The sequence below is a fragment of the Nicotiana attenuata genome, unplaced genomic scaffold (genome assembly GCF_001879085.1).
Source record: "Nicotiana attenuata strain UT unplaced genomic scaffold, NIATTr2, whole genome shotgun sequence".
NCBI classification, from domain to species: Eukaryota; Viridiplantae; Streptophyta; class Magnoliopsida; order Solanales; family Solanaceae; genus Nicotiana; species Nicotiana attenuata.
In genome coordinates, this window is record NW_017671355.1 from 169,623 (window position 1) to 194,313 (window position 24,691).

Genomic DNA, 24,691 nt, shown 5'->3' on the forward strand with positions numbered 1-24,691 from the left:
GACCGCATAGTTGTCACTCAATCTGGGCCTCTTTTTCCTTCAATTTCTTCAGCACTTAGGACCCTGTTCATGATATTTTACCTGCACTCTAGCACACACGTCAACTTGCTCAATCTAATCTACGTAAATAAATAAATAAATAAAAAACTACAAAAGAATGTTACCACACATGGGTTGCCTCCCAAGAAGCACTTGATTTAATGTCGCGGCACGACGCAGTTGACTCCTTTTCAGTTATTCTTTTGTGGAAGTTGTTGTTGGATCATCTCGTAGAGAAATTTGTTCTATCACATGCCTTCTCCTGCGGTTCCGAGGTAATGCTTGACTCGTTGTCCATTTACCTTGAAGGTTCGAGTCCCATCTTCTGACTCAAGTTCAATAGCGCCATAGGGAGACACACGCACAACTTTGAACGGTCCAGACCATTTGGACTTGAGTTTGCCCGAAAATAACCCGAGTCTTGAGTTTAAAAGTAAGACCAAGTCAGCATAATTAAACTCCCATTTCAAGATCTTCTTGTCATGGACAAACTTCATCCTCTCTTTGTACATGGCTGCACTCTCATAGGCATGGAGATGGAATTCTTCCATCTCATTGAGTTGAGTCATCCTCAGATTAGCAGCCTCGACCCAGTCAAGGTTCAGTTTCTTCAATGCCCACATGGCTTTGTGTTCAAGTTCCACTGGCAAATGAAAAGCTTTGCCAAAAACCAACTTGTACGGTGAAGTTCCAATAGGGGTCTTAAACGTTGTGCGATATGCCCACAACGCATCATCTAGCTTCATTGACTAGTCGGTCCTGTTTGCATTGACAGTTTTTGCTAGGATATTTTTTATCTCTCTGTTTGAAACTTCAACCTGACCACTCGACTGAGGATGATAGGGTGTGGCCACCTTGTGCTTTACACCATATTTTTCAAGCAGCCAGTGAAAGCCTTGTTACAGAAATAAGACCCACCATCACTCAGGATGGCCCTTGGACTACCAAACCGTGTGAATATGTTCTTCTTCAGAAATGCGCTCGCACTCCTTGCTTCATTATTTGGTAAGGTGATTGCCTCAACCCATTTAGAGACATAGTCCACAGCCACCAAGATGTAGGTCATGCTATACAAGCTCACAAAGGGGCCCATAAAGTCTAATCCCCACACATCAAAGATCTCAACCTATAGTACAATGTTCATTGGCATCTCATGTCTCTTAGATATTGACCCTTGTCTTTGACATTGGTCACATTCCTTGACCATTTGGTTTGCATCTTGGTAGATTATTCGCCAATAGTAGCCACATTCAAGCTCTTTTGTCGTAGTCTGATTTCCTCCATGATGACCTCCAACCGGCGAATCATGGCATGCCTTGAGAATTGGCATTACTTCATCTTTCGGAACACACCGTCGGATGATGTTGTCAGCACAATTACGAAACAAGAAGGGTTATTCCCAATAGTAATGCCTACACTCCCGCAAGAACCTTTTCTTTTGATAAACTTCCAAACCTTCGGGAACAAGGTCACTAACCAAGAAGTTAGCGATGTCGGCATACCAAGGAGCAAATGTGTTAGACAGTGCCAATATGTTTTCATCTAGGAAAGCATCATTGACTTCAAGATCTTCCTTTGGTCTCCTTTCTTCTTCAAGCCTAGATAGGTGATCTGCCACTTGATTTCGATCTTTGACTTCGAAGTCAAACTCTTGCAAAAACTGGACCCACCGAATCAACCTATGTTTTGCATCCTTCTTTGCCATAAGATAGCGAAGGGTAGCATGGTCGGTGTACACTATCACCTTGGATCTCAACAAATAAGCCCAGAATTTCTCAAAAGCATAGACAATGGCAAGAAGTTCTTTCTCAGTCACAGTATAATTCATTTGAGCACCATTGAGTGTCTTTCTTGCATAATAGATAGGGTGAATAATCTTGTTATTATGTTGGCCAAGCACCGGCCCAATAGCTACACCACTAGCGTCACACATGAGTTCGAATGGAAGAGATCAATCGGGTGTGACAATAATAGGTGCCGTGGTGAGCTTTTCTTTCAATTCCTCAAAGGCTTTGAGGCACTTCTCGTCAAATACAAACTTTTCATCTTTCTCAAGGAGTTGCATATGAGATTTGCAATTTTGGAGAAGTCCTTGATGAAACGCCTATAGAAGTCGGCATGCCCCAAAAATCATCGGACACCTTTAACTGATGTAGCTGGAGGAAGCTTTGAAATGATCTCGATCTTTGCCCGATCAACCTCTATGCCTTATATGGAAATTTTGTGGCCCAAAACAATTCCCTCGTCCACCATGAAGTGGCATTTCTCCCAATTTAGCACAAGGTTCGTTTCTTCACATCTCTTAAGCACTTGTCTAAGGTTGTCCAGGCAATGCTCAAAATAATCACCTATGACCGAAAAAATCGTCCATGAATATCTCTAAGAAGTCATCCACCATGTTGGAGAATACTGACATCATGCACCTTTGGGAAGTTGCCGGACCGTTGCATAGAGCAAATGGCATCCGGCTAAATGCAAATGTCCCATATGACAAGTGAATGTTGTTTTTTCCTGATCTTCCAATGCAATATTGATTTGGTTGTAGCTGGAGTATCCATCCAAGAAGTAGTAGAATGACCTTCCCGCTAGCCGATCAAGCATTTGATCAATAAAAGCCATAGGGAAATGGTCCTTGCACGTAGCACTGTTTAGCTTCCGGTAATCCATACACACCCTCCATCTGGTCACTTTTCTTGTTGGGATAAGCTCATTTTTATCATTTGCAATCACGGTCATGCCTCCCTTTTTCGGCACAAATTGCACCGGACTCACCCAAGAACTATCGGCAATGGGGTAAACTACCCCGACATCCAACCAGTTGATGATTTCTTTCTTTATCACCTCCTGCATGGAAGGGTTTAAACCTTCGTTGATTCTCCACACTTGGTTTACTCTCATTCTCCAATTGGATCTTGTGTTTGCAAATTCCGGCGGGAATCCCTCGGATGTCCGCAATTGTCCACCCAATTGCTTGCCTATGCTCCTTCAAGACATTCAACAATTGCTCTACCTTCCCATCATTCAACAAAGAAGAAATGATTACCGGTAGAGTGTCATTTGAGCCAAGAAATTTATATCTCAAGTGCAGTGGAAGTGGTTTGAGCTCTAGTTGCGGCGGCTCAATAATTGAAGGCTTTACCAGAGGAATGACTCTATTCTCTAAGTCGAGAGAGAGTTTCATTGGAGCATAAGTACAGGACCCAAGCCCTTCCAATGCATGTACTGATTCTATATACCCCTCCATATCTTCACCCTCAAAATTTACCAAAATAGCCACCAACGCCTGAGCGAGACATTGTTCTTCCATCTTCATTTCAACTGCATATTCCACTTCATCAACAACATCAATCACCGAGATGCTTTCATATTCATGTGGTAGTTTTATACCCTTGCTTGCTTGGAATGTTACCTCTTCACCATTCACACGGAATTTGATCTCATTCCATTCTGAATCCATTAGTTCTCTTCCTGTAGCAAGGAATGGTCTCCCCAAGATGATAGGAATCTCTTTGTCAACTTCACAATCAAGGATTACGAAATCGGCGGGTAGATGGAACTTTCCCACTTTTACAAGCACATCATCGACAATTCCCATCGGCCTCTTTATGGAACGATCGGCCATTTTCAACCTCATACTTGTGGGCCGTGGCATACCTAACCCCGCTTGCTTGTAAATGGCAAGAGGCATTAAGTTGATGCTAGCCCCGTTATCACAAAGGGCTCTTGCAAAATCACACGCCCCAATAGTGCATGGAATATTGAAAGCTCCCGGGTCTTCTTTCTTTTGAACAGTAGTTGTTGCAATGATGGAATTTACCCGTTGAGTCACATTCACCACTTCATTTTGGTGGTTCTCTTCTTGGTGATCAAGTCTTTCAAATATTTAGCAAAACCCGGCATCTCTTGAAATGCTTCAACGAATGGAATATTTACCGATAACTGCTTGAGAATGTCATAGAACTTTTCGAGTTTTCTATCATCAACCTTCCTAGCAAGTATTTGAGGAAAAGGAGGAGGAGGTCTAGGAATAGGTGGTAGAGTTTTTGGTGTCTCTTTTACCTTTTCCTTTACCTATTCCCGATTTACTTTTTGAACTTTCAACTCTTCCGGAACCTTTTTAGCTTCAACAACACTTGGCTCTTCAACTTGTGCCTCAACCTCTTGTTTGGACTCTTACACTTCAACCACTTGTTCACTCTATCCTTGTAGTACCTTCCCACTCCGAGTAGTAATTTCCATGATATGAGAAGTTGGACCACTCCCACTACCCTTTGGGTTCGCAATTGTGTCACTAGGAAGTGTCCCCTTTTGCTTTGGATTTTTTCCCTAGAGAGATCTCTCATTTGCATCTCCAATTTTTTGAATGGATGCGGTATGAGAACCAACAAGCTTGGTCATATTCCTCATAGAAGTGTCGTACCTCTCTTAATTTGGCAATACCCGTTCATGCATGCTTTCCAACTTGGAATCACTTGAGGAACCTTGATTTGAACATTGGCCTTTTAATGGAACATAAGGGTTTGAACTCCGATTTGAGAAGTTGTTGTTGTTGTTACTCCAATGTCCTTGATTCGATCTACCTTGGTCATTTCGTCATTGTTGGTTGACTTGCCCTTGCGGGTTAGGCCTCCATTGATTTTGTTGTCCTTGACCTCGGTATTATTGCCTTTGATATCCTCCTTGAGAGTTGTTGACATAGTTTGCTTCCTCAAAGTCTTCATTTGATGTGGGTTGAACATCCTCCACCATATTTACCTTTTTCGTTTGGCTTTCAGTGAACATCTCGTCAACACATTGACATTGGTGGCAAGCCCTGCAATTACTTGATCTCTTTCTTGATTCTCCTTAATCATGTTGGTCAAGGAGGGAGAACCATATGCAATTCCACCTGTGGTGTCCTCTGAGTGCTAAGCTTGATTATGTTGTGCCATTTTGTCAAGGATTTGTGTGATCCTTGCGAATGTCTTATCCATAAAAGATCCATCAGCTGCATTCTTGGCTATAGATTGGTTCATAGCATGAACCAATCCGGAAAACCATGATTGGGCGACCTCACCAAATATAACTTGAATCAGTCCCATGCCTCATGTAGATGTTCTCCCGGTAGTTGCTTGGAAAAGAAAATTTTATCTCGGAGCTCAGATTTCTTGCTTTGCGTGAACAATTTAGCTAAGAATGCTCGGACAAGTTCAGGCCAAGAATGAAGGGAATTTGGTGGCATATTTTGAAGCCATTTCCTTGCGTCCCCAGCTAGTGAGTACTTGAACACCCTCAACCTTAGGGCATCATCTGAGACGTTGTTCTTCTTGTGCATCGCACACACACCCAAGAAGTTTCTAAGATGTTGTGTCGGATCATCATCAGTGGAATTCCTGAAAAACCCCTCCGCTTCGAACATTAGGATTAAACCATGTTCCACCTTGAAAGTTGCAGCGCCAACTATCGGGGTTACAATAGCATTTGTATCCTCGATGTACTCATCTATGTCCACAAAAGGATTTTCTTCCAGTTGTTTCTTCATGTCCATCCATATTTTCCTATCAACACCAAGCAAACAAGCAAAGTGTGATGGAATAGAAGAAGACGTAAAGTAAAGCAGACACTAATTAGTCATTTCAAAACCGTATTCGCCGGTAACGGCGCCAAAATTTGATACGATCAAATTACACTTTAATTAAATAGTGTAAGGCGGTCAATGTCAAGAATAGTAACCCAACAAGATTGGAGTCGAATCCCATAGGGAATAAGCGTGAAAAGGTTACTCGAGTAGTGTGCTACTTTACTTAGGTCGTAATTCTATTTCTTTAACATAAAAAGAGAATGATATGATTGTGAATTAAAGAGATAACTAATTGTAACTTTGAGAATGTAAATGATTTGATTAAGGAAACCAAGGTTGCATCCTTGTCAATGGAATGTAATGCTATCGGTGTTAATACGATATATTTCTAATGGAAGGTCCTTTGATATGCAAATGATTTCTAAATGACTAGTCAATATTTTCCAATAGTTGAGTAGTATTTTCCCTTTATAATTTTTCCAAATATGAAAGAGTTGCAACTTAAGAACAACCAATTTATGCCAAGTGGAACCCACTTATTCCTAAGAGATTCTATTAAATAAGATGTAAAGTCTTGAGTTCTTGATATTCAATTCTACCAAACCCTAACTCACTTTTCCAGGTAAAGAAAGAGGAAAATGGAATAGATTAATGTTTGCAACCACCAACCATAAATATAGAACAAAAATTTAATAAATATCAATCAACCATTAAATATATATTCAATGTTAAACACCCATTAATATTACACTCATCTAGGATTCACAACCTTATTATTTAAAACTAGCTACTCATACTAAAATACAAGAACAAAGTATTTAATAAAGCCATAAAGCTTACAAAAGTGCAAGATTCCTTCTTCACAACCCTCCAAATAAATAAAGTATTCAATGCTCTCTAAGTAGGAACTTGTTTTAGACTTGAATGACCCACAAAAACCCTAGTTATTCTCTTTATAGTGGACCAAAAGTTGTAGTCAAAATTGGACAAAAATGCCCCTTCAGATAACTTATGCGATCGCATAATGGTCGCACACCAGTTATGCGGACCGCATATTGAGCCTATATCGCAGACTTGCTGAGGTCCAAATTTTGCTTTAGTCGCATAACAGGTATGCGGTCTGCATGTGTGTTATGTGACCGCGTATCCCATCGCATATCATGCTGAGGACTGTCTTCTACTGGAGTTATGCGACCATTATGCGGATTGCATAGGTGTTATGCGACCGCATAATGGACCGCATATTTTCTTCTTCATTTGGCCTAAAGACTGTCTCTGTTTGCGATCACCATATCATTTATGTAGCTCGCATGTGAATTATGCGACCGCATACTTGCAGCATATCCGTCTTTTGTGACTTTTTGACTTCTTTTCCATATTTTCGGGTCTTCAAGCTCATGCACTACAAAACAACCAAACTTGATCAGAATTAACTAAAAATGCATTAAAAGACAAGTTAAAATCTATGTGATTGGTATCAATTTGTGCCGAAATTTTACGGCATATCAGTGGCAGACCACCTCCATAAGCCGTCAAATTTCAACCACACAACCTCCATCACCCCCTCATTCATATTCCGCCAGTGATTTCTCCAAAAAAAAAACACTCATTTTCTCCGAATTAGAGATCTAGGAATAAAAAATCCAAACTTTTTTGCTTTTTGTTTGATTTTACCTGATTTGGACCTCAATTCATGATGAAACCCACTTGAATCCCCTACCTTCAACATGAAGAATTGATCACTTGTAAAGATAACCCATCTTCTAGTTGGACGGATTCTGGGAACTTAACCTTTGAGTGTCTGAATTTCCTTGAGCCTCTGCCTCGTCCCTTTTTTGGCATGTGTTGAGGATTGTGACATGAAGCACTAGCTGTGGAAGAAAGTCCGGCCAGTGTTCATGTTACAATTCTCACTATTGGCCGAGATTATTGTTCGCCGGAGTTTGAATCAAGTTGTTACTGCTTTTCTCAAAGATTTTGAAGCTTTTGGTGATTCAATCGGTATACCTCTCCTCCTATTTTTCATAACCCCTACTGTGATGACAATTTTATGTCTAAAAATTATTTTTTTAGTTAGTGCATGATTGATTGATCAGTTTTAATAGCTCAACAATTAGATATAATTGCATTCATAATGTATAGTTTTTTTAAAATACGTCATTAATCTTTGTTTAGTCAGAGCTTGGTTTAATTTTTCATAGAACTGTTTTGGTTTATGGGTTGGGTTAGGATTTGGGTCTGTTAGTGAAAGGGCCCAAGTGAAATATTGGGCTTGTGGTTTAAGTGGCCTAGAGGTCCAGTACCACCTAGGGTAAGTGTCAAAATAGTAAAAAAAAAACGGGGAGGGGGGGGGGGTAAATACAGGGGTACTGAGGGGTTCAAATTAGATGGGGATTTGGGGAATCTTATCCTAACAAATGGGAAGCTTCTAGATAAGGGCTGATAAGGATCATTTTAAGAAAAAGAGGGGGGAAAATCTGTTGGCAGGGCTGTAAGTGAACTAAATTAAAATTTTAAAGGGTGCATTTGAATGAGGAAAAACATGCTTTGTTTCCCTAAATCTCCTCTACAAAAAATACCTTTTCCAATCATTAGGAAAAAAAGGGAAGGGGAAGAAAAGATAGGCAAACAGCTGAAAAAATAAATTTTCATTTTTCTAAAAAGTGTTCTTGAGAAGTTTCGAGCTTTCTTTGGTCTTGAGGTGTTTTTGCTGGGTTTCAGAAGTTGGAGCAGAAATTTTGGATTTATTGATTGCTGGTTTTGCTGAGCTGAACTAAGAACTTCAGATTTCTTTTGTTTCTTCTCGCTGTTTTTCTTTTTCGCTAGGTATGTTTCTGATCTTTTGTATTTTCTGTTGAGTTTTGTGAGTGAAATGTTGGGTTTCTTTAAACACACAAGTCTGATTTAGTGAATCTGATAACTTAGCTATGCAAATTGATTGGATTTCCTTCTCTAATAATCTATTTCGTGTGTGTATGATATTTGAACTAAGGGTTTTATTTTTTATCATTCACATAAATGGTTCATTGTTGGAATTTCTACTCTGTTTGGATACTGATTTATATCAGAAATGATGTTGAAGATGATAAATTTGTTACCTTTCATCTTTTAATAAGTATTATCTCGACAAGTTTAGTTATTAGATTGAGAAGTTCATCAATTCCATGTTTTGTTGAATACAGATTGAAGTTGTAGCAGATGGCTAATGTCAGAAGTATTAAAGACTGAACTACAAAATTGATTGGTTGTATTTGCTGGAATTTTATTATGGTGAACTGAGGAATGGTTATTTTGATATCTTGTTATAGCTTTAGCATACAATTTCTTGGTTGTAGCCTTTCACAGTGTATAAGTTTGTTTTGAAAGGTGTAATTGAATCCCTGTTAAAAAAAATACTTCTATCATTCTCTGAAGTTCCTATTAGAAATTTAATTCATTAGCTTACTGTCAGAATTCAGCATTTTGCCAAACGTATATTTCAAGATGTTCAGTAAAAAGCAGTATGATTTTGGTATTTTGTCCTAGGATAATTACCAAAAATTTGGTTATTTATGTAAAGAGTTTGTATTTAGTCATTGTGATGGGCTTAGTCGAAGTTAGTTATCAACCCAATAAAGAATTTCAGCGAGGCAATGAGAGCCCAATATTTTCATAAACAAGACTATACATCTGGCCCATTTTCTAGTAATTAAAACTCACGATTGTTTTTTTAAACTCAATTCTCATATTCTTTACTCAAAGTTGATTGTATTTAGTTCTATAATTTTTTATTATGACCATTTGTGATACTTCTTTTAGTATTCAGATACGCATCTACCCCAATTAATTTCACAATTTCAGACCCTCCTATGTAATCTCAAATTATAGACAAGTAATTGAATCTTATTAATATGCGTAGTTGCTTTTAAGCGCCATTAATAAATGAATCATCACGGCTATGGGTGCGGTTTCCGTGACATAGTTGTGATACCTAATTTCCAAATTCGAGTGCAGATTTCATGTGACCCGACAACAACTTCGAACAATAAAAATTACACATGTTGTAAATTGTGGGTACGGTTTCCCGTGACACAATCCGCAACATGTACAAAAACAAACAAGTGTACGACAATCGTAACTTTTTTCAGAAATAGCTCCATAAATAATTAAAAGCGGTTATAAAGTTAAAATGCACAATAGGTTTAAAACATGTAATTAATAAGATAATTAGGCTAATTATTAATAGTTAAGCGACCTTGCTAGAACCACGGAACCCGGGAATGACTAACACCTTCTCCCGGGGTAACAGAATTCCTTACCTAGTTTTTTGGTTTTGGAGACTTTTATATAAAGTCAAATTTCCCCGATTTGGAATTTAAAATAAATCGGTGACTTGGGACACCATAATAAATATCCCAAGTGGCGACTCTAAATAAATAAATATTTCATTTCGAATTATGTCACTTTAATTGGAAAAACTTCCTTATACCCCCTCTCGGGTAAAAAAGGAGGTGTGACACATAACACCATCGCTACGCAGAACCTCAACACATAAGAAATTTATCAAGATGTTTCATAACTCACACGGCCCAATATAGCATTACATGAATTAGCCGACGACGAAATAGCATCCAACACCCGAATACTCCTTCATAAGGAGCTATGCTGAAATGAACATATTCGGCCTGATATAGAGCCCATATCCATATTTAAATCCATTCATAGACCTCGAGCTGATTCTGATCGCACCATACTAAGCTAGTAACCTTTCAAGGGTCCATAAGTACCCCTTTTTACTATAACTCACCAGAACAACCATCATAATCGGAGTAAACTCCACAGTCCACTACCCAATAAAACCCTAGTAGCCCTTCTAAAGCCATAAAATTTCTACTAAATTTAAGTAATACTACCACAATCTTCATATTTGGTTTAACTCTTCAATCAATCAGGTGAGTACATGTCACAATCATACAATCTTCTCATGAGATTCGCTCCCATGACCTCCTGCACTAGGTAACAAGTCTGCACATCCATACAACCGGCCACACGAATGATGTAAAGCAAATCAAGAATCCATAACCGGGATGCAAGGCCTCTTTCACAAAACACTGATTTCAGGTGCCGGTGAAGACAATACCAGCTTACTTTAAACATTCAAATCCCTTTCCTACTCATCTGAGCTCGTGACATCCTTGCCAATACCGAACCGCAACTTTTATCCTCACTTTCAAATTTTATACTGCTCACTTCACCTAACATGCTAATATATGACAGTGTAAGAATTTCATCGTAACTTCTGAACCATGAATATGGTATACACTTCATCATACAAAAACCATTTACTTAACTCATTCCAAGAGAACCATAGCAATACGCGAGTAACTTCTCATAACCATAGAACATTCAACCTCAAGTAGTGGTCTAAACCACCATAACCCCTCCGTGATCCGACTACACATAATATGCCATAATATTTGAATACTTCAAAATAAAATCAATTACGGCAGCCGCCGAGCCTTGCACGCACCACCACATATCACACGCATAACTTAATCACGCTGAAGGAACTGATTACCACCACCATTATACCAAGTCAACCATGGTTAGCCAATCTGACTTCTCCTAATTCATCCTTGTCTTGCCTTAGATATAATATTAGCTCTATTCCTTACATTACCAGCCTAAATCCGCACTCATCTTGAGTGACCCAAATCTATGAGACCACATTGTCTCCAAACCCATGAACTGTTTCATGCCCTCTTTGCACGCACATTCACACCTTCAACTGATACACCCCTCGTAATAATTCCTCTATAAATCCGAAGTCTTTTCCTCCCAATGCTACACCGCAAGTCAAAAATATCATAGATCATTCCGAGCCTCGTATCATAATCTGCTTCAAAAGCTTGATTCTTAACAGTGTTGCGGGCTTGAAATCTTTGGGCACCGCATTTTACCCTTTTAACTTCACTAGAACTGTCGTTGAGAGTCGCCCACTCTGTCTTGGTCCGGCATATAATCAGCTCCAAGGCTCCGCTGGCACATAAACATCCATCTCCATGAAACACCTGACGGAATCACTTCTCTTGTAAACCATCTCTGTACGAAGCATAAATCCTGAATCTTCCCAAAGCCTGAACGTGAGTCAATAAGGCCAACTATGGCACACCTTTATCAATTCCTTTGCTCAACTTACCACTTACGTTCTTTCCTTTAGCCGAAATAACTTACCAATACGCCATACCCAAAACCTCACAAGAAGATAACCATGCACCCAAACATAAGAGCTTTCCGGAAATGCGCCAGGACTACACACACAAATCGAGGTGATATAAAAGAGGTTTTTAACGCCTCAAAACTCAGAATTTACTTTAAAAACGAGTGATGACTTTTTGGGTCATCACATTCTTCACCTCTAAAATAATCGTTCGTCCTCGAACGAACATAAGAAAAGTACTTTAGTCGAAGAAAAGATGGGGATATCGGCTCTGCATATCGGACTCGGACTCCTACGTAGCTGCCTCGGCAGGCTGACCTCTCCACTGAACACGAACAGAAGCGAATCTCTTCGATCTCAACTGACGAAACTGCCGGTCTAGAATAGATAGCGGCTCCTCCTCATAGGACAAGCACTTGTCCAACTGGATAGTGCTGAAGTCTAACACATGGGATGGATCGCCGTGATACTTCCGAAGGATGGACACATGAAATACTGGATGCACGGCTGATAAACTCGGTGGCAACGCAAGACTGTAAGACACCTCTCCCACTCAATCAAGAATCTCTAAAGGACCAATTAATCTAGGGCTTAGCTTGCCCTTCTTTCTAAATCTCATCACGCCCTTCATAGGCGACACCTAAAGTAACACCCGCTCGCCGACCATGAATGCCACATCATGAACCATACGGTCGGCATAACTCTTTTGCCTGGATTGAGCTGTACAAAGCCTATCCTGAATGATCTTAACCTTGTCCAAGACATCCTGAACTAGATCTGTACCCAACAACCGAGCCTCTCCCGGCTCAAACCACCCAATCGACGACCGACACCGCCTACCATATAAAGCCTCATAGGGAGCCATCTCGATGCTCGACTGGTAACTATTGTTGTAGTCAAACTCCGTTAAAGGCAAAAACTGATCCCAGGAGCCTCCATAGTCAATAGCACAAGCTCAGAGCATATCCACCAAAATCTGAATAGTACGCTCAAATTATCCGTCCGTCTGAGGATGAAATGTTGCACTCAACTCGAACCGTATGCCCAACTCATGCTGAACTGCCCTCTAGAAATATGAGGTAAACTACGTACCTCAGTCCAAAATGATAGACACGGGCACACCATGAAGACGAACAATCTCCCGAATATAGATCTCTACCAACCGCTCAGAAGAATAGGAAACCACCACAGGAATGAAATGCGCTGACTTGGTCAACCTATCAACAATAACCCACACTGTATCGACTTCTTTTAAGTCTGTGGGAGTCCAACAACGAAGTTCATAGTTATACGCTCCCACTTCCACTCAGGAATCTCAATCTTCTGGAACAAACCACCAGGCCTCTGATGCTCGTACTTTACCTGCTGACAATTCAAACACCGAGCCACATATGCAACATTATCCTTCTTCATCCTCCTCCAACAATAATGCTGCCACAAATCCTGATACATCTTAGCGATGCCCGGATGAATAGAGTACCGGGAACTATGGGCCTGCTCTAGAATCAACTCTCGGAGTCCATCCACATTGGGCACACAAATACAATCTAGAATCCTCAAAACTCCATCATCTCCCACTGTAACCTGCTTGGAACCACCGTGTCGCACTGTGTCTATAAGGACAAGCAAATGAGGATCATCATACTACCGATCTCGGATACGCTTAATTAAGAACGAGCGACTGTGCAAGCTAACACACGGCTAGGCTCAGAAACATCCAACCTCAGGAACTGATTGGGTAAAGCCTGAACATCCAAAGCAAGCTGTCTCCCACCGACCGGAATATATGCAAGACTACCCATACTGGCTGACTTTCTACTCAAAGCATCGACCACCACATTAGCCTTCCCCGGATGATATAAGATGGTGATATCATAGTCTTTCAATAGCTCCAACCGCCTCCTCTGCCTTAAATTTAGCTCTTTCTGCTTGAACAAGTATTGCAAACTCTTGTGATCCGTGAACACCTCACATGACACGCCATATAAATAGTGCCTCCAAATCTTCAGCGCGTGGACAATGGATGCTAACTCCTTATCACGAACTGGATAATTTTTCTCATGAATATTCAACTATCGCGAAGCATAAGCAATAACCATGCCATTCTACATCAACACCGCACCAAGTCCAATACGAGATGCGTCATAATAAACTGTATATGGCCCTGAATCTATGGGCAAAACCAACACTAGCGACGTAGTCAAAGCTGTCTTGAGCTTATGAAAGCTCGCCTCACACTCGTCCGACCACCTGAAATGGGCACCCTTTTGGGTCAACCTGGTCATCGGGGCGGCAATAGAACGACGGTAATAACCCACCAAACGCAAGAAACTCTGGATCTCTGTAGCTGATGCGGGTCTAGGCCAGTCCTTGACTGCCTCTATCTTCTTCAGATCCACCTGAATACCCTCTGCTGATACAACGTGACCTAAGAAAGCAACTGATCCCAACCAAAACTTGCACTTTGAAAACTTAGCATACAACTAACTATCTCTCAAAGTCTGAAGAACAACTCTCAGATGCTACTCATGCTCTTCTTGGCTGCAGGAATAGATCAAAATATCATCAATAAAGACAATTACAAAGGAATCCAGGCAAGGCTTGAACACTCGGTTCATCAAACCCATGAAAGTTGTTGGGGCATTTGTCAACCCGAATTACATCAGCAAGAACTCATAATGCCCGTACCGAGTGTGGAAAACTGTCTTAGGGACATCAGATGGCCTAATCCTCAATGGATGGTCAGATCTCAAGTCAATCTTTGAGAATACCTTGGCACCCTGAAGCTGATCAAACAAATCATCAATCCTCAGCAATGGATACTTATTCTTGATTGTGACCTTGTTCAATTGTCGATAATCTATACACGCCCTCATCGATCTGTCCTTCTTCTTAGAAAACAACACTGGCGTCCCCCAATACGAGACACTAGGTCTAATAAATCCCTTATCAAATAAGTCTTTCAACTGCTCCTTCAATTCTTTCAACTCAGGCGGGGCCATACGATACGGCGGAATAGAAATGGGCTGAGTGCCCGGAGCCAGATCAATGCAAAAGTCAATATCCCTATCGGGTGGCATACCCGGCAGGTCTGAAGGAAATACCATAGGAAACTCACGAACAACAGGCACAGAATCCATAGAAGGAACCTCGGCACTAGAATTATGAACATACGCCAAATAGGCCAAACATCTCTTAACAACCATATGCCGAGCCTTCATATATGAGATAAACCTACGGGTGGGATGAATAGGAGTCCTTCTCCACTCTAAACGAGGAAAAACCCGGCAAGGCTAAGGTCACATACTTGGCATGACAGTCCAAGATAGCATGGTAAGGTGACAACCAGTCCATCCCCAATATGACATCAAAATCAACCATATCCAAAAGTAACAGATCTACTCGGGTCTCAAGACCCCCAATCACCACTATACATGAATGATGGACGCGATCTACCACAATAGAATCACCCACTAGTGTAGACACATATATGAGAGCACTCAAGGAGTCACTAGGCATAACCAGATACGGTGTAAAATAAGATGACACATAGGAGTATGTAGATCCCGGTTCAAATAGAATTGAAGCATCTCTACTACAAACCAGAATAGTATCTGTGATAACTGCATCTTAGGCCTCAGCCTCTGGCCTGGCTGGAAGAGCATAACATCAGGATTGGGCCCCACCACTCTGATCTACATCTCTGGGATGGCCTCTTGCTAGCTGGCCTCCACCTCTAGCGGCCTGACCTCTACCTTTAATACCTCTACCTCCACCTCTAGCACCTCTACCCCCACCTCTAGCTTGCTGAGCGGGAGATGGAACACTCGGTGCCTAAACCATGGCACGGCAACCCTGATGCTGAGAGCTGCTCGACGCTCGAGAAAAAAATCTAGCAATATACCTTGTATCGCCACAAGTATAACAAGCCCTCGGCTGCTGAGACTGCTGACCCTGACGGCCTGAATGACGACCCTGAAAACTCTAGAGCGACGGTGCACTGATAGGGGCTGGTGGTGCACTTTAGGGAAACTGATCAAAATACTGCATATGAGAGCCACGGCCACCTGGGGCACTATGAGAAGCCTGAAGTGCTGAATGAAATGGCCTGGAAGGATGGCCCCTACCAAAAGAATCCCTGCCTCTAGATGAGGCACCACTGAACTTGCCCGAACGACGAGGCCTCTACTTAGACCCCAGACCACTCCCCTATGATAGAACCATCTCATCTCTCCTGGCCACATTGGTCACATCCTGGGAAAAAATCTCGCTCCCCGTCTCCTTAGCCATATGCAATCGAATAGGCTAAACGAGTCCCTCAATGAACCTCCTCACTCCCTCTCTCAGTGGGAAGTATAAGAAGAGCATCACAGGCCAAGTTAATAAATCAGGTCTCGTACTGAGTGACAGTTATAGAACCCTGCTGGAGACGCTCAAATTGCCTCCAATAGTTCTCCCTCTGAGTGATAGGAAGAAACTTCTCCAGAAATAGCTGAGAGAACTGATCCCAAGTCAAACCCGGTTACCCAGCTGGTCTAGCCAAACAATAATCCCTCCACCAAGTCTTGGCGGATCCAGACAGACGAAAAGCAGCAAAGTCGACCCCATTAGTTTCCATTATCCCCATGTACCGTAGAACCTCATGACAGCAATCCAAACAATCCTGGGGATCCTCATAAGATGTACCACCAAAAGTAGTAGTAAAAAACTTGGTGAACCTGTCCAATCTCAACAAAGCATCAGAAGACATAGTTGATCCACCACCGATCTGTGCTGCTGTTCGGCTGAAGAGCGGTATGTGACCTCGCCATCCCTGAAAGAACAAGAGTAGAGGGTTCAATTTAGCATTGAGAAATCAAGTCGCACAACAGGAAAGAATAGATGTGAAGTTTTTCCTAACTCTGTAGCCTCTAGGGGATAAATACAGACGTCTCCCTACCGATCCCTCAGACTCTACTAAGCTTGTCCGTGAATTGTGAGATCTAAGGAACCTAAAGCTCTGATACCAACTTGTCACGACCCGGATTTCCCACCATCGGGAGTCGTGATGGCGCCTACTCATGGAAGCTAGGAAAGCCAAATATTATAGAATCATTACCCTTTTTCCTTAACCTTTTTAACAATTTAATTTAATTGGCGATCAACAGCAGAAATAACAATAATAATAATAGGAATGCGGAAGACGAAATCGAATAGTTTAACCAAATAGCAACACGAAAATCCAAAATACAACTCGACCCAGAATTTGGTGTCACAATGTCACGGACTATCTACGAATACTACAAATAGTGGTCTAAAAAATAAATACAAATCTGTCTTTGAAATACATAAAAGAAACAGAATGGAAAGATAGAGGGAGACGCTAAGGCATGTAGACGTCTACAGGACTACCTCGGGTCTCTACCACTGGACTGAAGGCAGCAACCTCAGTGTGGTCCAACAGCTACAACATCGGGATCTGCACATACTGCAGAGTGTAGTATCAGCACAATCGACCCCATGTGCTGGTAAGTGTCGAGCCTAACCGCAGCAAAGTAGTGATGAGGCTAGGACAAGACTACCAAATAAACTTGTGCGGTTATATCATGTACAGCAAGTAATAACAACAGAACTAACAGTTAAAGTTGAGAAGGGGAAACATGTTGTGGGGGATAACAAGTACAATAGAATTTCAGTAAAGAAGCATAAAGAACACCAAAATTCAACTATAAGCAAGAGTAAGGAGAACAATACAAGTGCACGGCATCACCTTTCGTGCTTTTACTCTTGTTCTCACCATACGAACCAATATAATCGGCACGGAATCACCCTTCGTGCTTTTACCTCACATAATCATGGCACAGAATTATCCTTCATGCATTATCACTCATATCAAGGCACGGCATTGTCCATCGTGCGGCACGACATCACCCTTCGTGCATTAAAATCACAATATCGGCACAGCATCACCCTTTGTGCATTAACACTCACTTACAAATATCACACGGCATCACCCTTCGTGCTTTTACACTCTTCCTTACCCAAGCAACAATCACAAAGAAATTCGGGTAAGGGAATCAATAAAATCACAATAGAATACCGGCAAGGGAACAATAGTTTAACAATGATATCCCGGCAAGGAAAACAATATCACAAGCAGTAATATCCTGGCAAGGGAATCAATATCAATAACAATAATATCCCGGCAAGTGAAACAATATCATAAACCTCTTCTCATTTCCACAATCTCTTCTCAACACAAATCTCAACTTGAGCCAATACTATACAATGTTCAATTACCAAGAATACTTCCATAAGCCTTGTTCAACATTAGAAATCAACATATTAAGTATGGACAATACAAAACGGAGTCACATCAATCATAGTATAAGACTCGCGAGCACGCTTGACACCGACGTATAGATACTCGTCACCACACCTATATGTCGTACTCAACAGCTAACACATAGCAAATAAGACCAAACTCATATTCCCTCAAGCTAAGGTTAGACCAAACACTTGCCTTAATGCCACGATAATAATCAAGCCTCAATTACTGCTTTACCCCTCGATTCCACCACCAATTCGCTTGTATCTAGCCACAATTTCCTTAACGATATCAATAAGTGCTAAATGAATCAATTCTAATGCATGAAAATAGGTTTTCTAATGATTTCCCCAAAAAGTAAAAAATCAACCCCGGGCCCACATGGTCAAAACCCGAGGTTCGAACCAAAACCCGATCTCCCATTCCCCCACGAACTCAAATATATAATTTGTTTTGAAATTGGACCTCAAATCATGGTCCAAATCCCTAAAATTTGAAAATCCTAAGTTCTACCCAAAAACACCCAATTTCCCCATGAAAACCCTTGATTTTGAATTGAAATCATGTGAAAAGATGTTATAGATTGAAGAAAATAAGTTAGAAACGACTTACAATTGATTTGGAGAAGAGCTTTTCTTTGGAAAATCGCCCAAAAGAGCTTAGGGTTTGAGAGAGTTTAAAAAATGAAGAAATTTCGGCTAAGTTATAATTTGCACAAGTGCAGATATCGCATCTGCAAAGACTGGTTCGCAAATGCGGCTTAGGCTTCACAAATGCGAAGGTAGGTATGCCTCTACTTTCTTCGCAAATGCAAACAATTGTTCGCAATTGTGGTACATGCTATGGTCGCATTTGTGACATTGAGCCTCGCAAATGCGAAGGTCACCCCCTGCGCAGTCATCGCAAATGCGATGGTTAGTCGTAAATGCGAGCTCGTATTTGCGAGCCAGGCTTCACAAATGTGAAGCCTGTAGACCTGCAACACATCAGTTGCTGCTCCTAAGTTCAAATTCACTCTGTGGCCTGTCCAAAACTTATCCGAGCCCTCGGGGCTCCAAACGTGTAATGACCCGAACGGTCGTTTTAAGAATTAACGCCCCAATACTTTATTAACTGCTTTCCCCGCGTTTGTTTCTGCTATTTTGATTTGCCGGGATGTTTGGTTTTGAGTTACAGAGTGTTTTGGGAAATTTAGTCCCTAAATGAGAGTTTAAGCTTTAGAATTTGGGCCGCAGTTGGAGCAGTGTGAAGATCGCCTCGGAGTGGAATTCTGTTGGTTTCGTTAGCTCCATTAGGTGATTTCGGGCTTAGGGGGCGTGTTCGGATTGTGTTTTGGAGGTCCGTAGCTTAATTAGGCTTGAAATTCCAAAAGTTGAACTTTTGAAGTTTCCGGTTCGATAGTGAGATTTTGATATCGGGGTCGGAATGAAATTCCGGAAGTTGGAGTAGCTCCATAGTGTGGAATGTGACGTATGTGCAAAATTTTAGCTCATTCGGATGAGGTTTGATAGACTCTTTGATCGAAAGCGTAATATGTGAGTTTTTGAAGTTCTTAGGCTTGAATCTGATGCTAATTGGTTAATTCGATGTTGTTTGAGGTGTTTTGAAGATTTGTATAAGTTTGCATAGTGGTATATGACTTGTTCGTGCTTTTGGTTGAGGTTCCGGGGGCCTCGGAGTGGTTTTGGATGGTTAACGGGAAGATTGGAGTTGGGAATTTACAGCTAAAGCTGCTGAGTCTGCTGTCATAACCGCACCTGCGCCTTGGGGACCGCAGGTGCGAGCCCGCAAAAGCGAAAGGAAAGCCGCAGATGCGGCCGGGAGGAAGAAGGGCTGGAACCGCAGATGTGGGAGTTTTGCCGCACATGCGAGACCGCAGATGCGATGACTGGGGTGCAGGTACGGATAAGGAGGGTTAATGGGAAACCACAGAAGTGGTTGATTATGGGTAGGAGCGGTCCCCAGATGCAGAAATTTGGACCGCAGATGGGGTATAGCTGGGCAGAACATATAAATAGATGCCTTCGCAAATTTGAGTTATTTTTCATCACTTTTCAAACGGGAATTAGCTTTGGGGAGCATTTTCAAGGGAAATTTTCAGAGGGATTCATTGAGGTAAAGCCTTTGGTCCTTAAGCTCGTTATTATGGTGATTTTTATCATTTTAAGCATGAAATTTGATGGAAAATCAGTGGTAAATTGGGGGTTAGGGCTTGGTTAATTGGAGAGTTTTGATTGGTGATTTGAGGGACCAATTGAGGTCCAATTTTGGTACTTTTGGTATGACTGAACTCGTGAGAGTGTGAGGAATCCAAATTTTTAAATTTTACCCAATTTCGAGACATGGACCCGGGGGCGTTTTGGTCATTTTTCCTAATTTCGCGTATTAGCTTAGAATTAATTAGTGGAATCAGTTACTTGAAGTTATATTTACATTATGAAATTGATTTGAATAGATTTGGGTCATTTGGAGTCGACTACTCATGGGAAGAGCGTGGTTTCGGGTTGATTTTGAGCCAGTTCGAGGTAAGTGGCTTGCCTAACCTTATGTGGGGAACTCCCCTTAGGATTTGGTATTGTTGATATTTGAAATGCCTTGTACGTGAGGTGACGAGTGCGCACTTGTGCTAATTGTTGAAAATCTTATTTTCATTAAGTAACTAAACCTGTGTTTCCTTTCCTGTTTATACTACTTGCAATTTAAGCATGTTGTTAGCTTAGGGAAGCATGTCTAATTGACTTAATTGCTTATTTGCTCAAACTGCCTTATTTGGATTTTGTGCGGCATGCTAGGTTAAAAATACCTGTTTTACCTTGGTATGAAATTTGAATTGAATTGAGTATTCTTCGTGTTGTTGCTATGTGTTTACTTTGGGACTACGGGACGCTATCCCGGGAGATCCCCCTGCCTGTTTACTTTGGGACTACGGATTTGTATTCCGGTAGATCCCCCTGCACTTTTATATTGGAACTACGGGACTGCACCCGGAAGATTCCCCCAGTACTAGGTATTTACATTTGGGACTACGGATCGGGATTCCGGTAGATCCCCGCACACTATGAGTTGGACTACGGAACGGTATCCCGAGTGATCCACTGGATATTTATATTTGGGACTATAGGACGGTATCCTGGGAGATCCCCAGTTGTTATCTCTGTGTTGAGCTGTATTCTTTCCGTGATTACTTTTGTCTCTGTAATAGTTGGTGTCATTCTTATTATCCTGTGTTACTTCATACTGTTAGCATTTAATTATATTATCGTATTCTATATTGTTTTATCTCAGTTTTCAGCTATAATCAGTAGGGCCCTGACCTTCCTCATCACTACTCGACAGAGGTTAGACTTGGCACTTACTGAGTACCGTTGTGGTGTACTCATGCCTTTTCTGCACATGTTTTTCATGTGCAGATCCAGGTACTTGGACTCAGCCCTACTACCCTTGAGGCGGGGTGATCCATCAGAGACTTCGAGGTATGTCTGCCGCGTCCGCTGACCGAGGAGTCCCTTTCCATTATTTCTCATAGTATTTGCCCTTCTGTATTTACTTTTGTTTAGACACTCTGGAGTTAGAACAGTATAGTTATTCCATAGCTTGTGATTTCATGAGATTCCAAAAGTTGGGGAAATGTAATTTCATTTTGGAGAGTTTTCATTGTATATGCCGAGCGCCATCTTAAAAGCTTCAGTTGTTATTTCTGCAGTTTTGGCTAGTTTTATTCTGTTGTATCTTTTTCCGCAATTTGTTAGGTTTACCGAGTCGTAGAGATTAGGTGTCGTCACTCTAGTTCACGGAGGGTGAACTGGGGTCATGACAAGTTGGTATCAGAGCTATAGGTTCATAGGAGTCATGAATCACAAGCTGGTTATTGAGAGTCTCGCGGATCGGTACGGAGACATCTGTACTTATCCACGAGAGGCTATGTAACTGTTAGGAAAATTTCACTTCATTTGATTTCCTTGTCGTGCGAGAATTTTGATATCATAATTCTAAACTTATGTCTTATATTCTCTCACAAATGGTGAGGACACGTTATCGGTGCCCCTTTTTTCTTACGAGATAGGGTTTATGACATTTGGGAGGACAACTCATTCCTTTTGGGAATTGGGTTTGATTTAAAGAGTCGCCACCTAATGATTAGGGTGCATTAGGACACCGAGGAGATTTGATTTGAGTAACCAGAGATTGGGTAAGGGCTTGAAATTATTCTAAGGGGAAGGTGTTAGGCACCCCTCAGAATCCACTAGTGTGGTTCCTGGCCAGACTATTATTGCGAATTTGGGTACAATTAGCATATAAACAAATAGGGCTCAAATAAGAGGGGATTTCATCATATAAAGGTTTGAAAGTAAACAAGGTTTGAAAGAGTAATTAAAAAAAACTGATTTTAAAAATAAAGAGTTAAAATGTTGAAAAGTAAGAAATTAAGAATAATGGGAAAGGGGTCCTAGGCTTATTAATAATATGGATCACCCCACACAATGCCCGATAATCACTCCTCAATGGGGCTACACGTGACATTATCGCGTGGTCATCATATCCATATCTTCCCTTCCCACCCCGTTAAGGTATTAAAGCGCGGAATGGTCTCATTTACCTATTGCATGCTACTACCCGTCCCAATCCTATCAGTCCCGGAGGCATGAGGACTACTAATCCTAAAGGGAAGGGATGTTAGGCTTATTTGTGGTTTCAAAGGGGAAAAATTCTAAGGCGACATACAAAACACGAAAAGTTGGGGGAAAGTACATAACAAGCGAAGGCTCAAATATACCTCCTTTAAACAAAGAAGCACGTAATTAGCATGAATTACACATACTGTTAAGGTCTGATTAAGTACTAAACATACAAGAGCTTAAAGGTTGAGGCAGGCTGATTTATTACACAACTCAGATAAGAAGCCCGAATCAGGCGTGCCGGCTGGTTGTATTTATTAACAGAACTGATTTAATTTATAACTTTACCCTAAGGCTTGCCTAAGTGTCGGACAAGGATCCTACAGGCATGGTATCTATTGAATTCAGAAAGCAACGAAATAACAGGGTTTAAAGTAAACTGGACACATACTGATTAAAAGAGGAAGCAGATTGTTAAAAGAAAGGCCAGTTTTTTAATGAAGATTATAAGTTCTACGGCTAACAGTACCCATTGTTACTNGAACTAAATTAAAATTTTAAAGGGTGCATTTGAATGAGGAAAAACATGCTTTGTTTCCCTAAATCTCCTCTATAAAAGATCCCTTTTCCAATCATTAGGAAAAAAAGGGAAGGGGAAGAAAAGATAGGCAAACGGCTGAAAACATAAATTTTCATTTTTCTAAAAAGTGTTCTTGAGAAGTTTCGAGCTTTCTTTGGTCTTGAGGTGTTTTTGCTGGGTTTCAGAAGTTGGAGCAGAAATTTTGGGTTTATTGATTGCTGGTTTTGCTGAGCTGAACTAAGAACTTCAGATTTCTTTTGTTTCTTCTCGCTGTTTTTCTTTTTTGCTAGGTATGTTTCTGATCTTTTGTATTTTCTGTTGAGTTTTGTGAGTGAAATGTTGGGTTTCTTTAAACACACAAGTCTGATTTAGTGAATCTGATAACTTAGCTGTGCAAATTGCTTGGATTTCCTTCTCTAATAATCTATTTCGTGTGTGTATGATATTTGAACTAAGGGTTTTATTTTTTATCATTCACATAAATGGTTCATTGTTGGAATTTCTACTCTGTTTGGATACTGATTTATATCAGAAATGATGTTGAAGATGATAAATTTGTTACCTTTCATCTTTTAATAAGTATTATCTCGACAAGTTTAGTTATTAGATTGAGAAGTTCATCAATTCCATGTTTTGTTGAATACAGATTGAAGTTGTAGCAGATGGCTAATGTCAGAAGTATTAAAGACTGAACTACAAAATTGATTGGTTGTATTTGCTGGAATTTTATTATGGTGAACTGAGGAATGATTATTTTGATATCTTGTTATAGCTTTAGCATACAATTTCTTGGTTGTAGCCTTTCACAGTGTATAAGTTTGTTTTGAAAGGTGTAATTGAATCCCTGTTAAAAACAATACTTCTATCATTCTCTGAAGTTCCTATTAGAAATTTAATTCATTAGCTTACTGTCAGAATTCAGCATTTTGCCAAACGTATATTTCAAGATGTTCAGTAAAAAGTAGTATGATTTTGGTATTTTGTCCTAGGATAATTACCAAAAATTTGGTTATTTATGTAAAGAGTTTGTATTTAGTCATTGTGATGGGCTTAGTCGAAATTAGTTATCAGCCCAATAAAGAATTTCAGCGAGGCAATGAGAGCCCAATATTTTCATAAACAAGACTATACATCCGGCCCATTTTCTTGTAATTAAAACTCACGATTTTTTTTAAACTCAATTCTCATATTCTTTACTCAAAGTTGATTGTATTTAGTTTTATAATTTTTTATTATGACCATTTGTGATACTTCTTTTAGTATTCAGATACGCATCTACCCCAATTAATTTCACAATTTCAGACCCTCCTATGTAATCTTAAATTATAGACAAGTAATTGAATCTTATTAATATGCGTAGTTGCTTTTAAGCGCCATTAATAAATGAATC

General features: G+C 40.6%; 1 protein-coding gene and 1 long non-coding RNA gene across 2 annotated transcripts; one reads left to right on the forward strand and one right to left on the reverse strand.

Annotated features, from left to right (window-relative positions):
* Positions 1–287: 287 nt before the first annotated feature.
* LOC109207767 lies at positions 288–785 on the reverse strand. Its single transcript, XM_019370753.1, has one exon. It carries the CDS (start codon positions 783–785, stop codon positions 288–290), a length of 498 nt encoding a protein of 165 aa, XP_019226298.1.
* Positions 786–23,295: 22,510 nt separating this feature from the next.
* LOC109207769 lies at positions 23,296–24,429 on the forward strand. Its single transcript, XR_002065057.1, has 2 exons — positions 23,296–23,591; positions 23,948–24,429. It is a non-coding gene; the product is annotated as an uncharacterized LOC109207769 (long non-coding RNA).
* The last annotated feature ends 262 nt before the right edge of the window (positions 24,430–24,691 follow it).